Source organism: Scyliorhinus torazame, chromosome 9 (assembly GCF_047496885.1).
Source record: "Scyliorhinus torazame isolate Kashiwa2021f chromosome 9, sScyTor2.1, whole genome shotgun sequence".
Taxonomy (NCBI): domain Eukaryota; kingdom Metazoa; phylum Chordata; class Chondrichthyes; order Carcharhiniformes; family Scyliorhinidae; genus Scyliorhinus; species Scyliorhinus torazame.
This window is the reverse complement of record NC_092715.1, coordinates 97,751,747-97,765,698: the sequence shown is the minus strand read 5'-3', so window position 1 is coordinate 97,765,698 and position 13,952 is coordinate 97,751,747. Positions and strand designations below refer to the sequence as shown.

Below are 13,952 nucleotides of genomic sequence, written 5' to 3'. Positions count from 1 at the left end.
TTCTCCCCATAGCTCTGCAACGAGGCTTTGGTACTTTTAAACTTGTTACTTAACTAATGCTGTAAAAAAGCGGAATGGCTGCTGTGCTCTCTGCAATGATTCTTGCACCGTGTCTATTTGGAAGGATCCTGCTTCAGAAGTTGGGTCCATAAGTAGGTAACCTTTTTGCTGATTTGGATCGGAAATAGGGATTCAGACCCAAATTGGGAATATTTGGACTAAAATGTATCATGGCATATTTTCAAGAGGTGCATGGGACTCCTTCCAATGGGGTTAATATTGAACATTCGACCAAACACGACAAATCTTATTTGTTCCATATGAAACCTTGCAATGTGCACTTTCCCACAGAACAACAATCACCACATTTTAAAACTCAAAGTAATGAGTTGTTTGCAAGGTGCTTGGGAATAACACTGCAAATACAAATTCTCTCCTGCCCTTTTCACTATCCTCTAGACTGTAGTTAAATGAACCAAATGGCTTTCTTAAATCAAAATTACCTTGTAAGAGGGTAGGGTGACAGGTGGGTATGGGCCGGTTGTGTCACCAGTTCAGGCTGTTTTATTCAGCAATGTATTCTGTGTGACATAGTCCAACTCCTATCACTATGTCCAACTCCTATCACTATGAAACCATGTATTCTTCTACTGCTGTAAAAAAAAAAAAAATAGATTCCGAGAATGTTGTTAAAAATTTGGATCGTGAATTTACGAAAATATGTAACCATAATAGATCATTTAAATTGTTGAGTAGTCGTTTGGTAGTACAGAGCTTGAGTATTGCTGAAAAAAAGAGACACAGTTTGTGGAATCTTTTCATCTTGTACCCATCAGGTCAATTCGCAAGAATACCAAAATATGTCTTTCTTTCCGGCAATACTCAATTGTTAAATACTTATTGCGGTGTAATTAGGTAGTTAATCATTCATGATTTTGATTGGAAGAAACCTTGAAACATTTTTCTTGTGTATAATGATAAATATTTTATTCATGAATTATATGTTGGAAAAATATTTGAATGCACCGTTTGTCGATAATATTTGTCCAAGAATAAGACAATTAAAGATCTCTTGAGTTGTCATTTAAAATAAAGTTAATTTAAGCAAAACCTGTCTGCCACAGAAGGCCTGAGCTCAGTGTTGAACCTTTGGTGCTGCATTTGTCTTGCAGGGTGGTCCTTTGAAGTTCTCTTATCAGTGTTGGGAACAAATTACTGAAATCTCTTTCTGTAAAGACTGAAACTTATTTATGGACTCAGGTTATTGACTCGTACCCAGATTCCAAAGTCAAATATTTACCGAAATGACACTTCCTAATTGAAGCAGATTTACTAGGCTGACAACGGTTGAATCCTTCCTATTTGAAATCCATAATATCCCTTCTAATTGGAGACTTATGGCTGCACACAACGAAAGCCTTTGAGGAACATTTTGAAGCTGGGGTATACAGCTGTGGAATCATATTTCATGAGCCTGGGAACCGCTTAGAAGTATATAGCAAGTTATTTGCCTCACTTAACACAAGCAATCATTTACAAAGGTCTATCTGACAACTGTGTCACTAAGAAACCAAACCACAGGCAGTGTGGTGTTCATTTTCATTTTACCTGTTACAGTTTTAAGAAAGGGTCTTTGATTCTGCTAAAGTATTGGTTTCAGTGGACCTAAATTTTAACTCTTCAAAGCTTGTTTTAAGATCCTTCCTCCCAGTTTCAAATGGTGCATTATCCGGCACATTTTGACAAGGATATTTTGAAGTATTTTGGATTTATTGCTTTTTGTTTCATTTTTAATTAAAGAATACATGATTAGGTATTTTGCATTTATGCCACTTTATTATGAATGGAAATTGGCACTGAGAAAATGATCTTTGTTATCAGAAGTGATAATTTGAGAATAACTGTTTAAAATTTTTATAAAATATATTTAGTGGGCAATTGTTTAGAATTGTGACATTCTGTTGCCTGCTATTTTAATGGTGTGTAAAAATAATGAACTGAAACATGCAGTCCGACATGATCAATATTGCCAACAATAACTTGTAACTGCCCCACGATCAACCTCCTGGGGGTTGCCATTGACCAGAAACTGAGCTGGACTAGCCATGTAAGTACTCCTGGCTACAGGAGCAGTCAAAGGTTTGGAATCCTGTGGCGAGTAACTCACCCACTGACTCTCCAAAGCCTGTCCACGATCTACGACACAAGTCAGGAGTGTGATGGAATACTCTACGCTTGCCTGGATGCAGCTCCAACAACACTCAAGAAGCTTGGCACCATCCAGGACAGAGCAGCCCACTTTATTGGCACCCCATGAACAAACATTTGTTCCTTCCACCACCGACTCACATTAGCAGCATGTGTATCATCTACAAGACGCACTGCATGAACACACCAAGGCTGCTTAACAGAATCTTCCGAACCCACCATCACTGCCATCTAGAATAGTGATGGGCAACCTCAGTTTGTGAGTGGGCTGCATGAGTGCCCTTCTTTCATCTGTAAGATTGAAATCAAGCTTGGTCATTAATAATGACCCCATGAATAAGATTAAATCCATATCAAATATTTCGTGACGAGTTATAGAAAATGCTGAATCATTCATCTATTAATCGAACTATCATCAATTTTAAATGGTAAAAACAAAATAAATATTTTCATTTTGGACACACAGCACAGCTCTCACAGTCAATGTTGTGTGCAAGTAGCATGCATCTCATGTCACTTGCCCTTGCTTTATAGGGGCAGCACTGTAGCACAGTGGTTAGCACAGTTGCTTCACAGCTCCAGGGTCCCAGGTTCGATTCCCGGCTTGGGTCACTGTCTGTGCAGAGTCTGCACAGTCTCCCCGTGCCTGCGTGGGTTTTCTCCCGGTGCCTGCGTGGGTTTTCTCCCAGACCTCCGGTTTCCTCCCACAGTCCAAAGATGTGCAGGTTAGGTGGATTGGCCATGCTAATTTGCTCTTGGTGTCCAAAAAAGGTTAGGTGGGGTTATGGGGATAGGGTGGGTATCGGGTGGAGGTATGGGCTTAGGTAGGGTGCTCTTTCTGTGCAGACTCGATGGGCCGAATGGCCTCCTTTTGCACTGTAAATTCTATAATTCTGTGATATCACTTCAGTCATCCCAGTAGGGAAAAAGCTATGTGGACAGAAATCAGTGGCATAGAACATAGAACGATACAGCGCAGTACGGCCCCAGAACAGATCCTTGTGGTACGCCACTTGTAACTGAACTCCATTCTGAACATTTCCCATCAACCAGCTAGTCTTCTTTCAGCTAGCCAATTTCTGATCCACATCTCTAAATCACCCTCAATCCCCAGCCTCCATATTTTCTGCAATAGCCTACCGTGGGGAACCTTATCAAACGCTTTACTGAAATCCATATACACCACATCAACTGCTCTACCCTCGTCTACCTGTTCAGTCACCTTCTCAAAGAACTCGATAAGGTTTGTGAGGCATGACCTACCCTTCACAAAGCCATGCTGACTATCCCTAATCATATTATTCCTATCTAGATGATTATAAATCTTGTCTCTTATAATCCCCTCCAAGACTTTACCCACAACAGACCTGAGGCTCACTGGTCTATAGTTGCCGGGGTTGTCTCTACTCCCCTTCTTGAACAAAGGGACCACATTTGCTATCCTCCAGTCCTCTGACACTATTCCTGTAGCCAATGATGACATAATAATCAAAGCCAAAGGCCCAGCAATCTCTTCCCTGGCTTCCCAGAGAATCCTAGGATAAATCCCATCAGACTTATCTATTTTCAGCCTGTCCAGAATTGCCAACACCTCTTCCCTACGTACCTCAATGCCATCTATTCTAATATCCTGGGTCTCAGCATTCTCCTCCACAACATTATCTTTTTCCTGCGTGAATACTGACAAAAAATATTCATTTAGTATCTCGCCTATCTCTTCAGACTCCACACACAACTTCCCATCCCTGTCCTTGACTGACCCTACTCTTTCCCTCGTCATTCTTTTATTCCTGACATACCTATCTATAGAAAGCTTTTGGGTTTTCCTTGATCCTACCTGCCAAATACTTCTCATGTCCCCTCCTTGCTCGTCTTAGCTCTCTCTTTAGATCCTTCCTCGCTACCTTGTAACTATCAAGCGCCCCAACTGAAACTTCAGACCTCATCTTCACATAGGCCTCCTTCTTCCTCTTCTTCCCTGCTCTATCCATGTCTCCGAAATGGCCACAACATCGAAGTCCCAGGTACCAACCCATGCTGCCAGTTCCCCTACCTTATTTCGTATACTCCTGGCATTGAAGTAGACACACTTCAAACCACCTACCTGAACACTGGCCCCCTCCTGCAAAGTCAAATCTGTGCTCCTGACCTCTATACTCTCAATCTCTCGTACCCTAAAACTACAATCCGGGTTCCCATGCCCCTGCTGTATTAGTTTAAACCCCCCACATCTCCCCCCCCCCCCCCCCCCCCCCCCCAGGATATTTGTGCCCCTCAGGTTCAGATGTAGACCATCCTGTCTGTAGAGGTCCCACCTTCCCCAGAAAGAGCCCCAGTTATCCAGAAATCTGAATCCCTCCCGTCTGCACCATCCCTGTAGCCATGTGTTTAATTGCTCTCTCTCCCTATTCCTCATCTCATTATCATGTGGCACGGGCAACAACCCAGAGATAACAACTCTGTTTGTTCTCGTTCTGAGCTTCCATCCTAGCTCCCTGAAAGCCTGCCTGACATCCTTGTCCCCTTTCCTACCTATGTCGTTAGTGCCAATGTGGACCACGACTTGGGGCTGCTCCCCCTCCCCCTTAAGGACCCGGAAAACACGATCCAAGACATCACGTACCCTTGCACCTGGGAGGCAACATACCAAACGTGAGTCTCTCGCTCCCACAAAATCTCCTATCTGTGCCCCTGACTATCGAGTCCCCAATTACTAATGCTCTGCTCCTCTCCCCCCTTCCCTTCTGAGCAACAGGGACAGACTCCGTGCCAGAGGCCCGTACCCCATGGCTTACCCCTGGTAAGTCGTCCCTCCCACAAGTATCCAAAGCAGTATACTTGTTACTCAGGGGAACGACCGCTGGGGATCCCTGCACTGACTGCTTCTTCCCAGTCCAGTGTTACCAGAATGTGGTAACACTGCACGTGGGCAGCGGGTAACAAAATGTCTCATGGGCTGCATGTGACTCCCAGGCCACAGGTTTCCCACGACTGATCTAGAAGGATAAGAGTAGCAGACACTTTACAAAATCCTCACCTGCAGGTTCCCTCTCCAAGCCACTCACCACCTTGACTTGGAAATATGTTGCAGTTCTTTCACTGTCCCTATTCCAAAATGCTGGAACTCTCTCCCTAAGACCACTGTGGATCCACCTACACCACAAAGAATGCAGCAGTTCAAGAAGGCAACTCACCACCACCATCCCAAGGGCAATAAAGGGTGGCCGAGCCAGCAAAGCCCACATCCCTTGAATGAATAAAATAAACTTGAAACAATAAATTACAGACCCTAGTGAACATCAAGGGAAGCAACATTGAGACACTTAGGAATTAGGAGAAGTAGGCAAATCAGCCCTTCGAGCCTGCTCCGCCATTCAATCAGATCATGGCTGATCTCTTCCTGGTCTCAAATCTGTCTACCTACCTGTTCCCCGTATCCCTTTAACCCGTTTTTAAAATCAGCAATAGATCTATCTCCTTCTTGAACCATTTAATGACTCCGATTCCACAGCACAATGGGGCAGCGAGTTCCATAAATTCACCACCCTCTGTGAGAAATAGTTCCTCCTCATCTCAGTTTTAAATCTACTGCCTCGCAACCTATATCTATGACCTCTCATTCTAGATTGCCCCACAAGGGGGAACATTTGGTCTACGTTTACTTTATCAGTCCCTTTTAGTATTTTATATACCTCGATCAGATCCCCTGTAATCTTTCTAAACTCCAGTGGGTATAAGCCCAAACTGTTTAATCTCTCATATGTCAACCCTTTCATCCCGGAATCAATCTGGTGAACCTCCTCTGAACTGCCTCCAATGCCACCACATCCTTCCTCAAAGAAGGAGACCAAAACTGGACACAGTACTTCAGACGTGGTCTCACCAACAATTGCAACAACACTTTTCTACTTTTATTCTCCACTCCTTTTGCAATTAACTCTATCATTCCATTTGTCCTTTTAATTACATGCTGTACCTGCCTACCGACTTTCTGCAATTGATGAACAAAGAACAAAGATCATTGATGATCCCTCTGCCAGACGCATTTTGAATCTGCTTTCCATTTGGATAATAACTTGCCTTTCTATTTTTTCGGCCAAAATGGGTAACCTCACGCTTACCTACATTAAACTCCAGCTGCCAAATGTTGGCCCAAACTCCTACCGTATCTATATCTGTCTGTAAACTTTTATCTCTTCACTGCCTGCTTTCCCACCTATTTTAATATCATCCGCAAATTTTGCTGTGTTATACTTTGTCCCTGCTTGCAGATCATTAATATAAATTGTAAACAGTTGAGACCCGAGGACTGCACGGTAGCATGGTGGTTAGCACAATTGCTTCACAGCTCCAGGGTCCCAGGTTCGATTCCTGGCTTGGGTCACTGTCTGTGCAGAGTCTGCACGTTCTCCCCGTGTGTGTGTGGGTTTCCTCCGGGTGCTCCGGTTTCCTCCCACAGTCCAAAGATGTGCAGGTTAGGTGGATTGGTCATGCTAAATTGCCCTTAGTGTCCAAAATTGCCCTTAGTGTTGGGTCGGGTTACTGGGTTATGGAGATAGGGTGGAGGTGTGGGCTTGGGTAGGGTGCTCTTTCCAAGAGCCGGTGCAGACTTGGTGGGCCGAATGGCTTCCTTCTGCATTGTAAATTCTATGAAATGACTGAACCCTGTGGCATCCCGGCAGTTACAGTTCACCAGCCAGAGAAGGACCCATTTATCCCAAACTTTGCTTTCTGTCAGTCAGCCAATCCTCAATCCAATCTAGTACTCTATCCCCTATCCCCTGTGATCTCATCTTCTGGATCAGTCTTTTATGCGGCACCTTGTCAAATGCCTTCTGGATGTCTGGATATACCACATCCACAGGTTCCTCCTTATCCACCTTGCTTGTTACGCCCTCAAAGAACTCGAGCAAGTTTGTCAAGCATGACTTACCCTTCATAAGCCATGCTGACAATGGTGCATTGAGCTTTGTCTTTCCAAATGTTCAGTCATCTCTTCCTTAATGATTAATCCAGCAACTTCCCCATGACAAGAGGGCAAGCTAACCAGTCTATAGTTTCCTACTTTTTGCCCCTCTCCCTTTTTGAATAGGGGAGTCACATTAGCATGTTTTCAATCTACTAGGATCCTTCCAGAATCCAGGGAATTCTGACCATAACCAGTGCGTCCACTATCTCTGCTGCCACCTCCCTTAATACCCTAGGATACAGGCCATCAGGTCCAGGAGACTTATCTGCCTTTAATCCCATCAGTTTATTCAATATCGTCTCCCTAGTGATGTTTATTGCACCAAGTTCCTCCGCATTAACTGTAGTTGTTGGAATTTTAAAAATTATCTTCTACCATGAAGACAGAGGCAAAATACTGGTTCAGTGTCTCCGCCGTCACTGTGTTCCCCATTATTACCTCAGCAGTATTGTCCTCTAAAGAGCCAACATTTACTTTTGCTATTATATTCAGGCTGGAGTCAGATAATTCAGCCCCTCGATTCCGCTCCGCCATTCAATACGATCATGACTGATTGGCCTCAACTCCACTTTCATGCCCGTTCTCTATAACCCTTCAACCCATTATTAATTAAAAATCTGTCTTATCTCCTCAAATTTACTCAATATCCCGACATACACCGCACTCTTAGGTAGCAAATTCCACAGATTCACGACCCTTTGAGAGAAATCATTTCTCCTCATCTCTGTTTTAAAACTGCTACCCCTTATCCTAAAATTATGACCTCCTCATTCTAGATTGCCCCACAAGTGGAAGCATCCACTCTACATCTACTTTTTCAGCACCGTTTATCATCTTGAGATCTCCTCTCATTCTTTTGAGAGTATAGGCCTAAATTGCTCAATCTCTCTTCATAATACAAACCCCTCATCCCTGGAGTCAATCCAATGAACTTCCACTGAACTGCTTATAATGCAACTACATCCCTCCTCCACTAAGGGGACCAAAACTGTACACAATACTCCAGGTGTGGTCTCAATGCCTTGTACAGTTGCAGCACCACTTCCATACTTTTATACTCTATTTCTTCAGCTATAAAGGCCAAAATTTCATTTGCCTTCCTATTACCTGCTGTACTTGCATACAGGTGTTCTATGATTCATGCAAGCGGACACCAAGATCCCTCTGCACCGAAGCACTCTGAATTTTCTCTCCATTTAGATACGTTGCCTTTCCATTTTTCCAACCAAATTGGATAACCTCACAATTACCCACGTTGAACTCCATCTGCCAAATTTTGATTCACTCATCTAATCTATATCCATTTGTAAATTTCTGATTTCCTCATTGCAACTTACTATTCCACCTATTTTAGCGTCTTTTGTAGAGCCCAAATGAGTCCGAACCGAGTTGATACAAAAGCAGTTTTGGTTTATTGCAACATAAAGGTATTTACAATATACATCCGATCCCAGCTAGGCCTGTCCTGTCGGTCCCATCCTTGGCTGACTTTATACAAAACCATGACTGGTCTCGGGCTCCCCCACCTCTTTAGAGGGGAAGCTCTTATTTGGCGAGGCTCATGGGGAAAATGATTGCTCCCCCGTAGGTCTCGTGTGGGTTATAACCGTGTAATCTGCCAATTTGGCTATGGTACCTTCTATCCCTGCATCCAACTTATTAATATAGTAAATAGTTGGAGCCTGAGGATCAAACCCTGTGGCACCCCACTAGTTACACCTTACCAACCAGAAAAAAACGCATTTATCCCTTCTCTTTGCCTTCTGTCAGTTAGCCAGTCGTCTATCCAAGTTTATAAATTACCCCTAATCCCATGTGATCTTATCTTGTGTTTGAACCTTTTGTGCGGCACTTTAACAAATGCCTTCTGGAAATCCAGATGAAACACATCTACAGGATGCCCATCATCCACTTGGCTTGTTATATCTTCGAAGAACTCTAGCAAATCAGTTAAACCCTTCATAAAACCGTGCCAACTCTGATGGATTGTGTTTTGATTTTCTAATTGTCCTGTTTTTTCTTCCTTAATAATGGGATTCTAACAATTCCCAATGACAAATGTTAAACAAACTGATCTATAGTTTCCGACTTTCTGCCTCCTTCCCTTTTTGAATAAGCATTTTTGAATTAAATTAGCATTTTTCCAATCCACTGGAACCTTTCCCGCATCCAGGGAATTTTGGAATATTATGGATCTTTTAAAAATTGTCAGTGGGATTATGATGCTGGAGGTAGAACTTTTTTAATAGAAAATTTAACAGATATCTGGAATGGTTTTCCCAATTGAACAGTGAAATTTAGAATGTTAGAATTAGCTAAGAAGCTGTTAGATAATGTGATGGGTAATAATAGGTTTCTACGAAAGGGTAAACTTAATAGGCAACTGGATTCCCTCACCTATGCTTTTTTAAAATATAATTTTGGAGCACGCAATTCTTTTTTTCCAATTAAGGGGCAATTTAACATGACCAATTAAGGAGCAATTTAGCGTGGCCAATTCACCTACCCTGCACATCTTTTTGGATTGTGGGGTGAGACCCACGCAGACGTGGGGAGAATGTGCAAATTATACACGGACAGTGATCCGTGGCCGGGATCGAACCCGGGTCCTCAGCGCCGTGAGGCAGCAGTGCTCACCACTGTGCCACTATGTTGCCCCCCCTCACCTATGCTAAGCTTGTGAAATGAGAAAAGATTAATACAAAATTCACTTTATTATTAACTGTCCAAGATCTCTGTATTTAAGCTGTCATTCCTTTTGTATGATTTTGTTATATCAAAGATGTTTGATTTAATTTGTTTCTTGTATGTCTCCATTCTTGCCTTTCAGTATCGAGAAGACTGTGAGGGAACTGCAATCAGACCTTAATAGGCTGTGCATAGGAGAGAAATTGCAAAACACTGGTGATTGCCTACAGTGGTTAAGCAGTTACAATATTTCCTGTGTCAAACCATTCACCACTCCATGTGATCAGTTGACAAACTTTCTTAAAGCAGTGGTAAATAAAATTAATTTTTAATTGATGAAACATAGTGGAAAAGTTTGCTAGAAAATGATCTATTATTAAATTTACAAAATTGTTATATTGAAACTTAGGAAAGCATCTCAACATTCATGCGACACACTTCAAATTAATCTTGAATTAATGTTTATTTTAATCACTTTTTATTACTTTCAAAAGTTTTATTTGTTTTGAGTTTGTGTTGCAGAATGAGACAAAATAGCACGCCGAGCAGGATTTTTGTTTTTGTGTTGGGACCCTGATATTGGGAGCAAATGGGGGCTCTCAACCCACGCTGCATGAGGAGCAGTCACACAACAGTGATTTTCCCTGAATTGGCCAGTTAGTGGCCAGAACATGTGCTTGTCATCTAATTAAGCATGGCAGGTGGGCTCTGAAAACTGGAAGGCGAGTAGAGCGGGAAGGAGCTGCAGCCTGCTATTTCAGATGAGAAAGAGGGTGCTTCCAACTTGAGGTAGCCTCGAAACACTTTTAAATCTTCAATTAATAAATGACCACTGTTGGCATCATAATATAGGGGAAACCCCCTCTAATTGGCGATCTTTGGGTTTGGTTGTGGCTAGGCAGGCGAAGAAGGCCTCAAGCTCTGCCTTGTACTCCAATATGCTGCTGGGAGGGTGCATCTGGGCAGTTCAACCTATTCTGACAAAGTGAGAGGCCCACAGGCTGACTGGGATTTTGCAGTCAGGCTCTGTTAAATTACTTTAATTAGTTGTTGACTTACCTTAATTGGCCACCGACTATTTGCTCAAAGGTAACCCTTTCGCCTCCAATCCCACGTCTGGGAAAATGGTCCAGGAATGGGAAGATGCCCACAAAAAGACCAGAGGTGCAATTTTATGTACCCACTTGCCTCCATGTGGCGGTGAAAATTCAGCCCGACAAATCTACCTACTTTTTATGAATTTGGATTGAGTTCGAAATAGTGTGCTTAGTAGTCAGGACAGAAATGCAATAGTATAAGATTGTGAGTTAGAAGTAGTAGCAAAACACTGTCAAATAATTAAAAATAAGTTATACCTGGTTCAACAAAGTCACAAAGTTTCCTCCAGGTGCTCCGATTTCCTCCCACAAGTGCTGAAAGACATGCTGTTAGGTAAATTGGACATTCTGAATTCTCCCTCGGTGTACCCGAACAGGCGCCGGAGTGTGGCAACAAGGAGATTTTCACAGTAACTTCATTGCAGTGTTAATGTGAGTCTACTTATGACACAAATAAAGATTATTATTATATAAAATATCGCTATTTCTCTACCTTTCCAAAATTCCTGTTCTGTCTAAAGATGATATTAGCTGGAATATTTAGCTGCCAGACATGATCAGTTTAAAGGCTACTTCTCAGAGTTTACAGCATAGAAGTAGATCATTCAGCTCATTGTGCTGTGCTGGCTCTATGAAAGAGCTAACCAATTAGTTATTTGCTCTTTCCAAATAGCTCTACAATATCAATTATCCCCTATATGTCATGAACTAGCAATTCGGCCTCATTTTTGGGCATAAGGGGAGAGTTTGTCTTGGTCAGGTGTGGCAGTGGGGTGAGTTGCTTACCTTTGTCGCAGATAATCCCAAGGGCTGGTTTCCTGAGTACAACCTGCATAGAAAATCTTGGAGAAAGCCCTTCAAACAGGCAAAAGACCTATTAGTTATACATGCAAAAGCCCTAACATGTGCTTCAGGCGCGGATAAAAACATTACATATTTAGCCTTATTCAAAATGGTATGCGGTGCACTCCTGATTGGAAATGTGTGCACACTTCCTGCCTGCCACATCGGGAATGAAATAGTCTAAGTACACCCAACTCCCTCTGCTGTTCCACAGTGCTGAAATTTTGTTCAGCAACTTCTGTTTGAAAGCAAAGTGGGCAAAGCTGACAAACTGACTCATACGCCAGTAAGTTTCACAGGCATTTGTAGCCTTCCGATATCTTGCCCAAATAGACAATTTTTATTTATAACTCTGGAAATTAAGTGCAAGTAGGCAACTCATCGGTAAGTACCACCACTAAACTCAAGGGCGAAATCTAGCTGTTCACACTGGCGGGATCTTCCAGTCCCGCTGATGTAGCAAACCAGCCGAGGGTTTCCCTGCGACCTGGAGTGGATTCAATGGGAAATCTCATTGACCGCGGTGGGACCATAAAATCCCGCCACAGGCCAACAGTGGACTGCCACCAAGAAACATGCTGCGGGGAGGAAGGAGTATCTCACCCCATGTTTTTGTTACCTAGCATATACAAAAACACGTCTTTAGATATTAGGCTAAAAAAATAAATGATAGTCGTGGCATGCATGTTTTCCCAATGCACTCTGTTGCCAATTCTAACGATTGTGGTGACACTGAGCAAAATCAGGCATTTCCTTATAGAGAGTGGGGAAACTCACCTGAGATTCTGTCCATGTTCATTGATTCAAAGCAACAATTGTAAGCCTGCCTTTATACTGCTTGTTTATTCTCTGAGTCTTTTGTACAAGACACCCAGAGGAAAAAGGGAACGATTTCTTGTCTAAAAGAGGTGAGAAAGTAGCTTTCCCGTAGAAAACAATTGAAGTGAATGTATTAATGACTGCATTGAGCCAGTGCAGTTTATAATATATGAAAAAATAGCACACAAAAAATAGAGTCCCTTGTGTGAATTTCCTGCTCTGCAGTCCAAGATCGCTTCAAGGTCAAGGAGTGGGAATTTTATTTCAAACGACAATGAGTAAATAATATAACATTTATTCTTTGCTTTTTGTTGTAAATCAACTGCAAATTTATAGCTTGAGAAGATTTTGGAAGCCCTTGTATAAAGTGGTATTCCCATTGCACTCAATAATATTCCTAAAGTTGCCCGAGGTGCAATATCTATCTTGTACTGTGAAGCTCTGGTTCCTGATACAGATATAATCATTATACCTGTCAAGAAGAAACAGTAACTGGTTATTGCTGATGTCAGTTCTGTAGTTATCTGTGAGTATTTATTCTCGTCTCTTGTTTTCTTTACTACAAGCTTCACTTTCTGAAGACAGAAGAAGGCCCAGAAGAAATGATCATGCAGCTACTCCTGGATCTCTCTGCTGAGAGCGGTGTTGTATTTCCATTGAATTCATGTGGAGCTTCATTTCATGTTCCTTCTACTACGTCAGTTCATGCCATTGAGTTCAATGATTCTCTTGATGCCCTGTCTGTGTGGGATGATGTGAAGTTACATCTTCGTAGGTTCTTGGTTGATAAGCTTCAAAATTGTCAAGAAATGAATAATATGCTTCCAAATATTAAATCCAAAGCACAGTGTCTTCAGCGGCTTCTGTTTTTGTACCCAGAAACTGAAGTTCTAACCAAATATCAAAGTATCCAGTGCAAATCTGTGCAAGATCTGCTGCAGAGTAATATCTTGACCAACACGGATGAGATCAGTTTTGACAAAGTGGCTTATGGGTTTGAAAACATGATTCCTGTGGTGTGTACAATGATGAGACAAGATTTGTATGCTTTACGTACACTTGTGGAGGATACCAAAGTATTGAAATTTATTAACGATGCATACTTGCAGAATATTGCAGAAGAGCTCTACATTATTACTGAAAAGCTTTGCGCACAGCAGCTGAGGAAAAATGTGCAACACTTGGCGAAGACAAACAAAAACTTAAACAAACAAAAGGGAGCAGCACAGTTTGTGGGTTAGTGCCTTTCATTACTACTTACTTTGGCAGAAAGAGCTTTAGTATGTTTAATGATTGCATAGATGTTTGTTATTTAAATTAATATTTAC

General features: G+C 42.1%; 1 protein-coding gene across 7 annotated transcripts in view; it reads left to right on the top strand.

The window, feature by feature from the left end:
- kiaa0825 (KIAA0825 ortholog) overlaps nucleotides 1–13,952 on the top strand; it is a 685,054-nt gene that overhangs the window by 60,718 nt on the left and 610,384 nt on the right. For 6 of the 7 annotated variants that reach the window (XM_072516291.1, XM_072516289.1, XM_072516290.1 and 3 more), the window contains exons 3-4: nucleotides 10,008–10,176; nucleotides 13,191–13,860. In XM_072516291.1, coding sequence (XP_072372392.1) covers nucleotides 10,008–10,176; nucleotides 13,191–13,860 — 839 coding nt within the window. The remainder of the gene's footprint in view (nucleotides 1–10,007; nucleotides 10,177–13,190; nucleotides 13,861–13,952) is intronic. The other variant, XM_072516295.1, reaches the window with a different exon arrangement.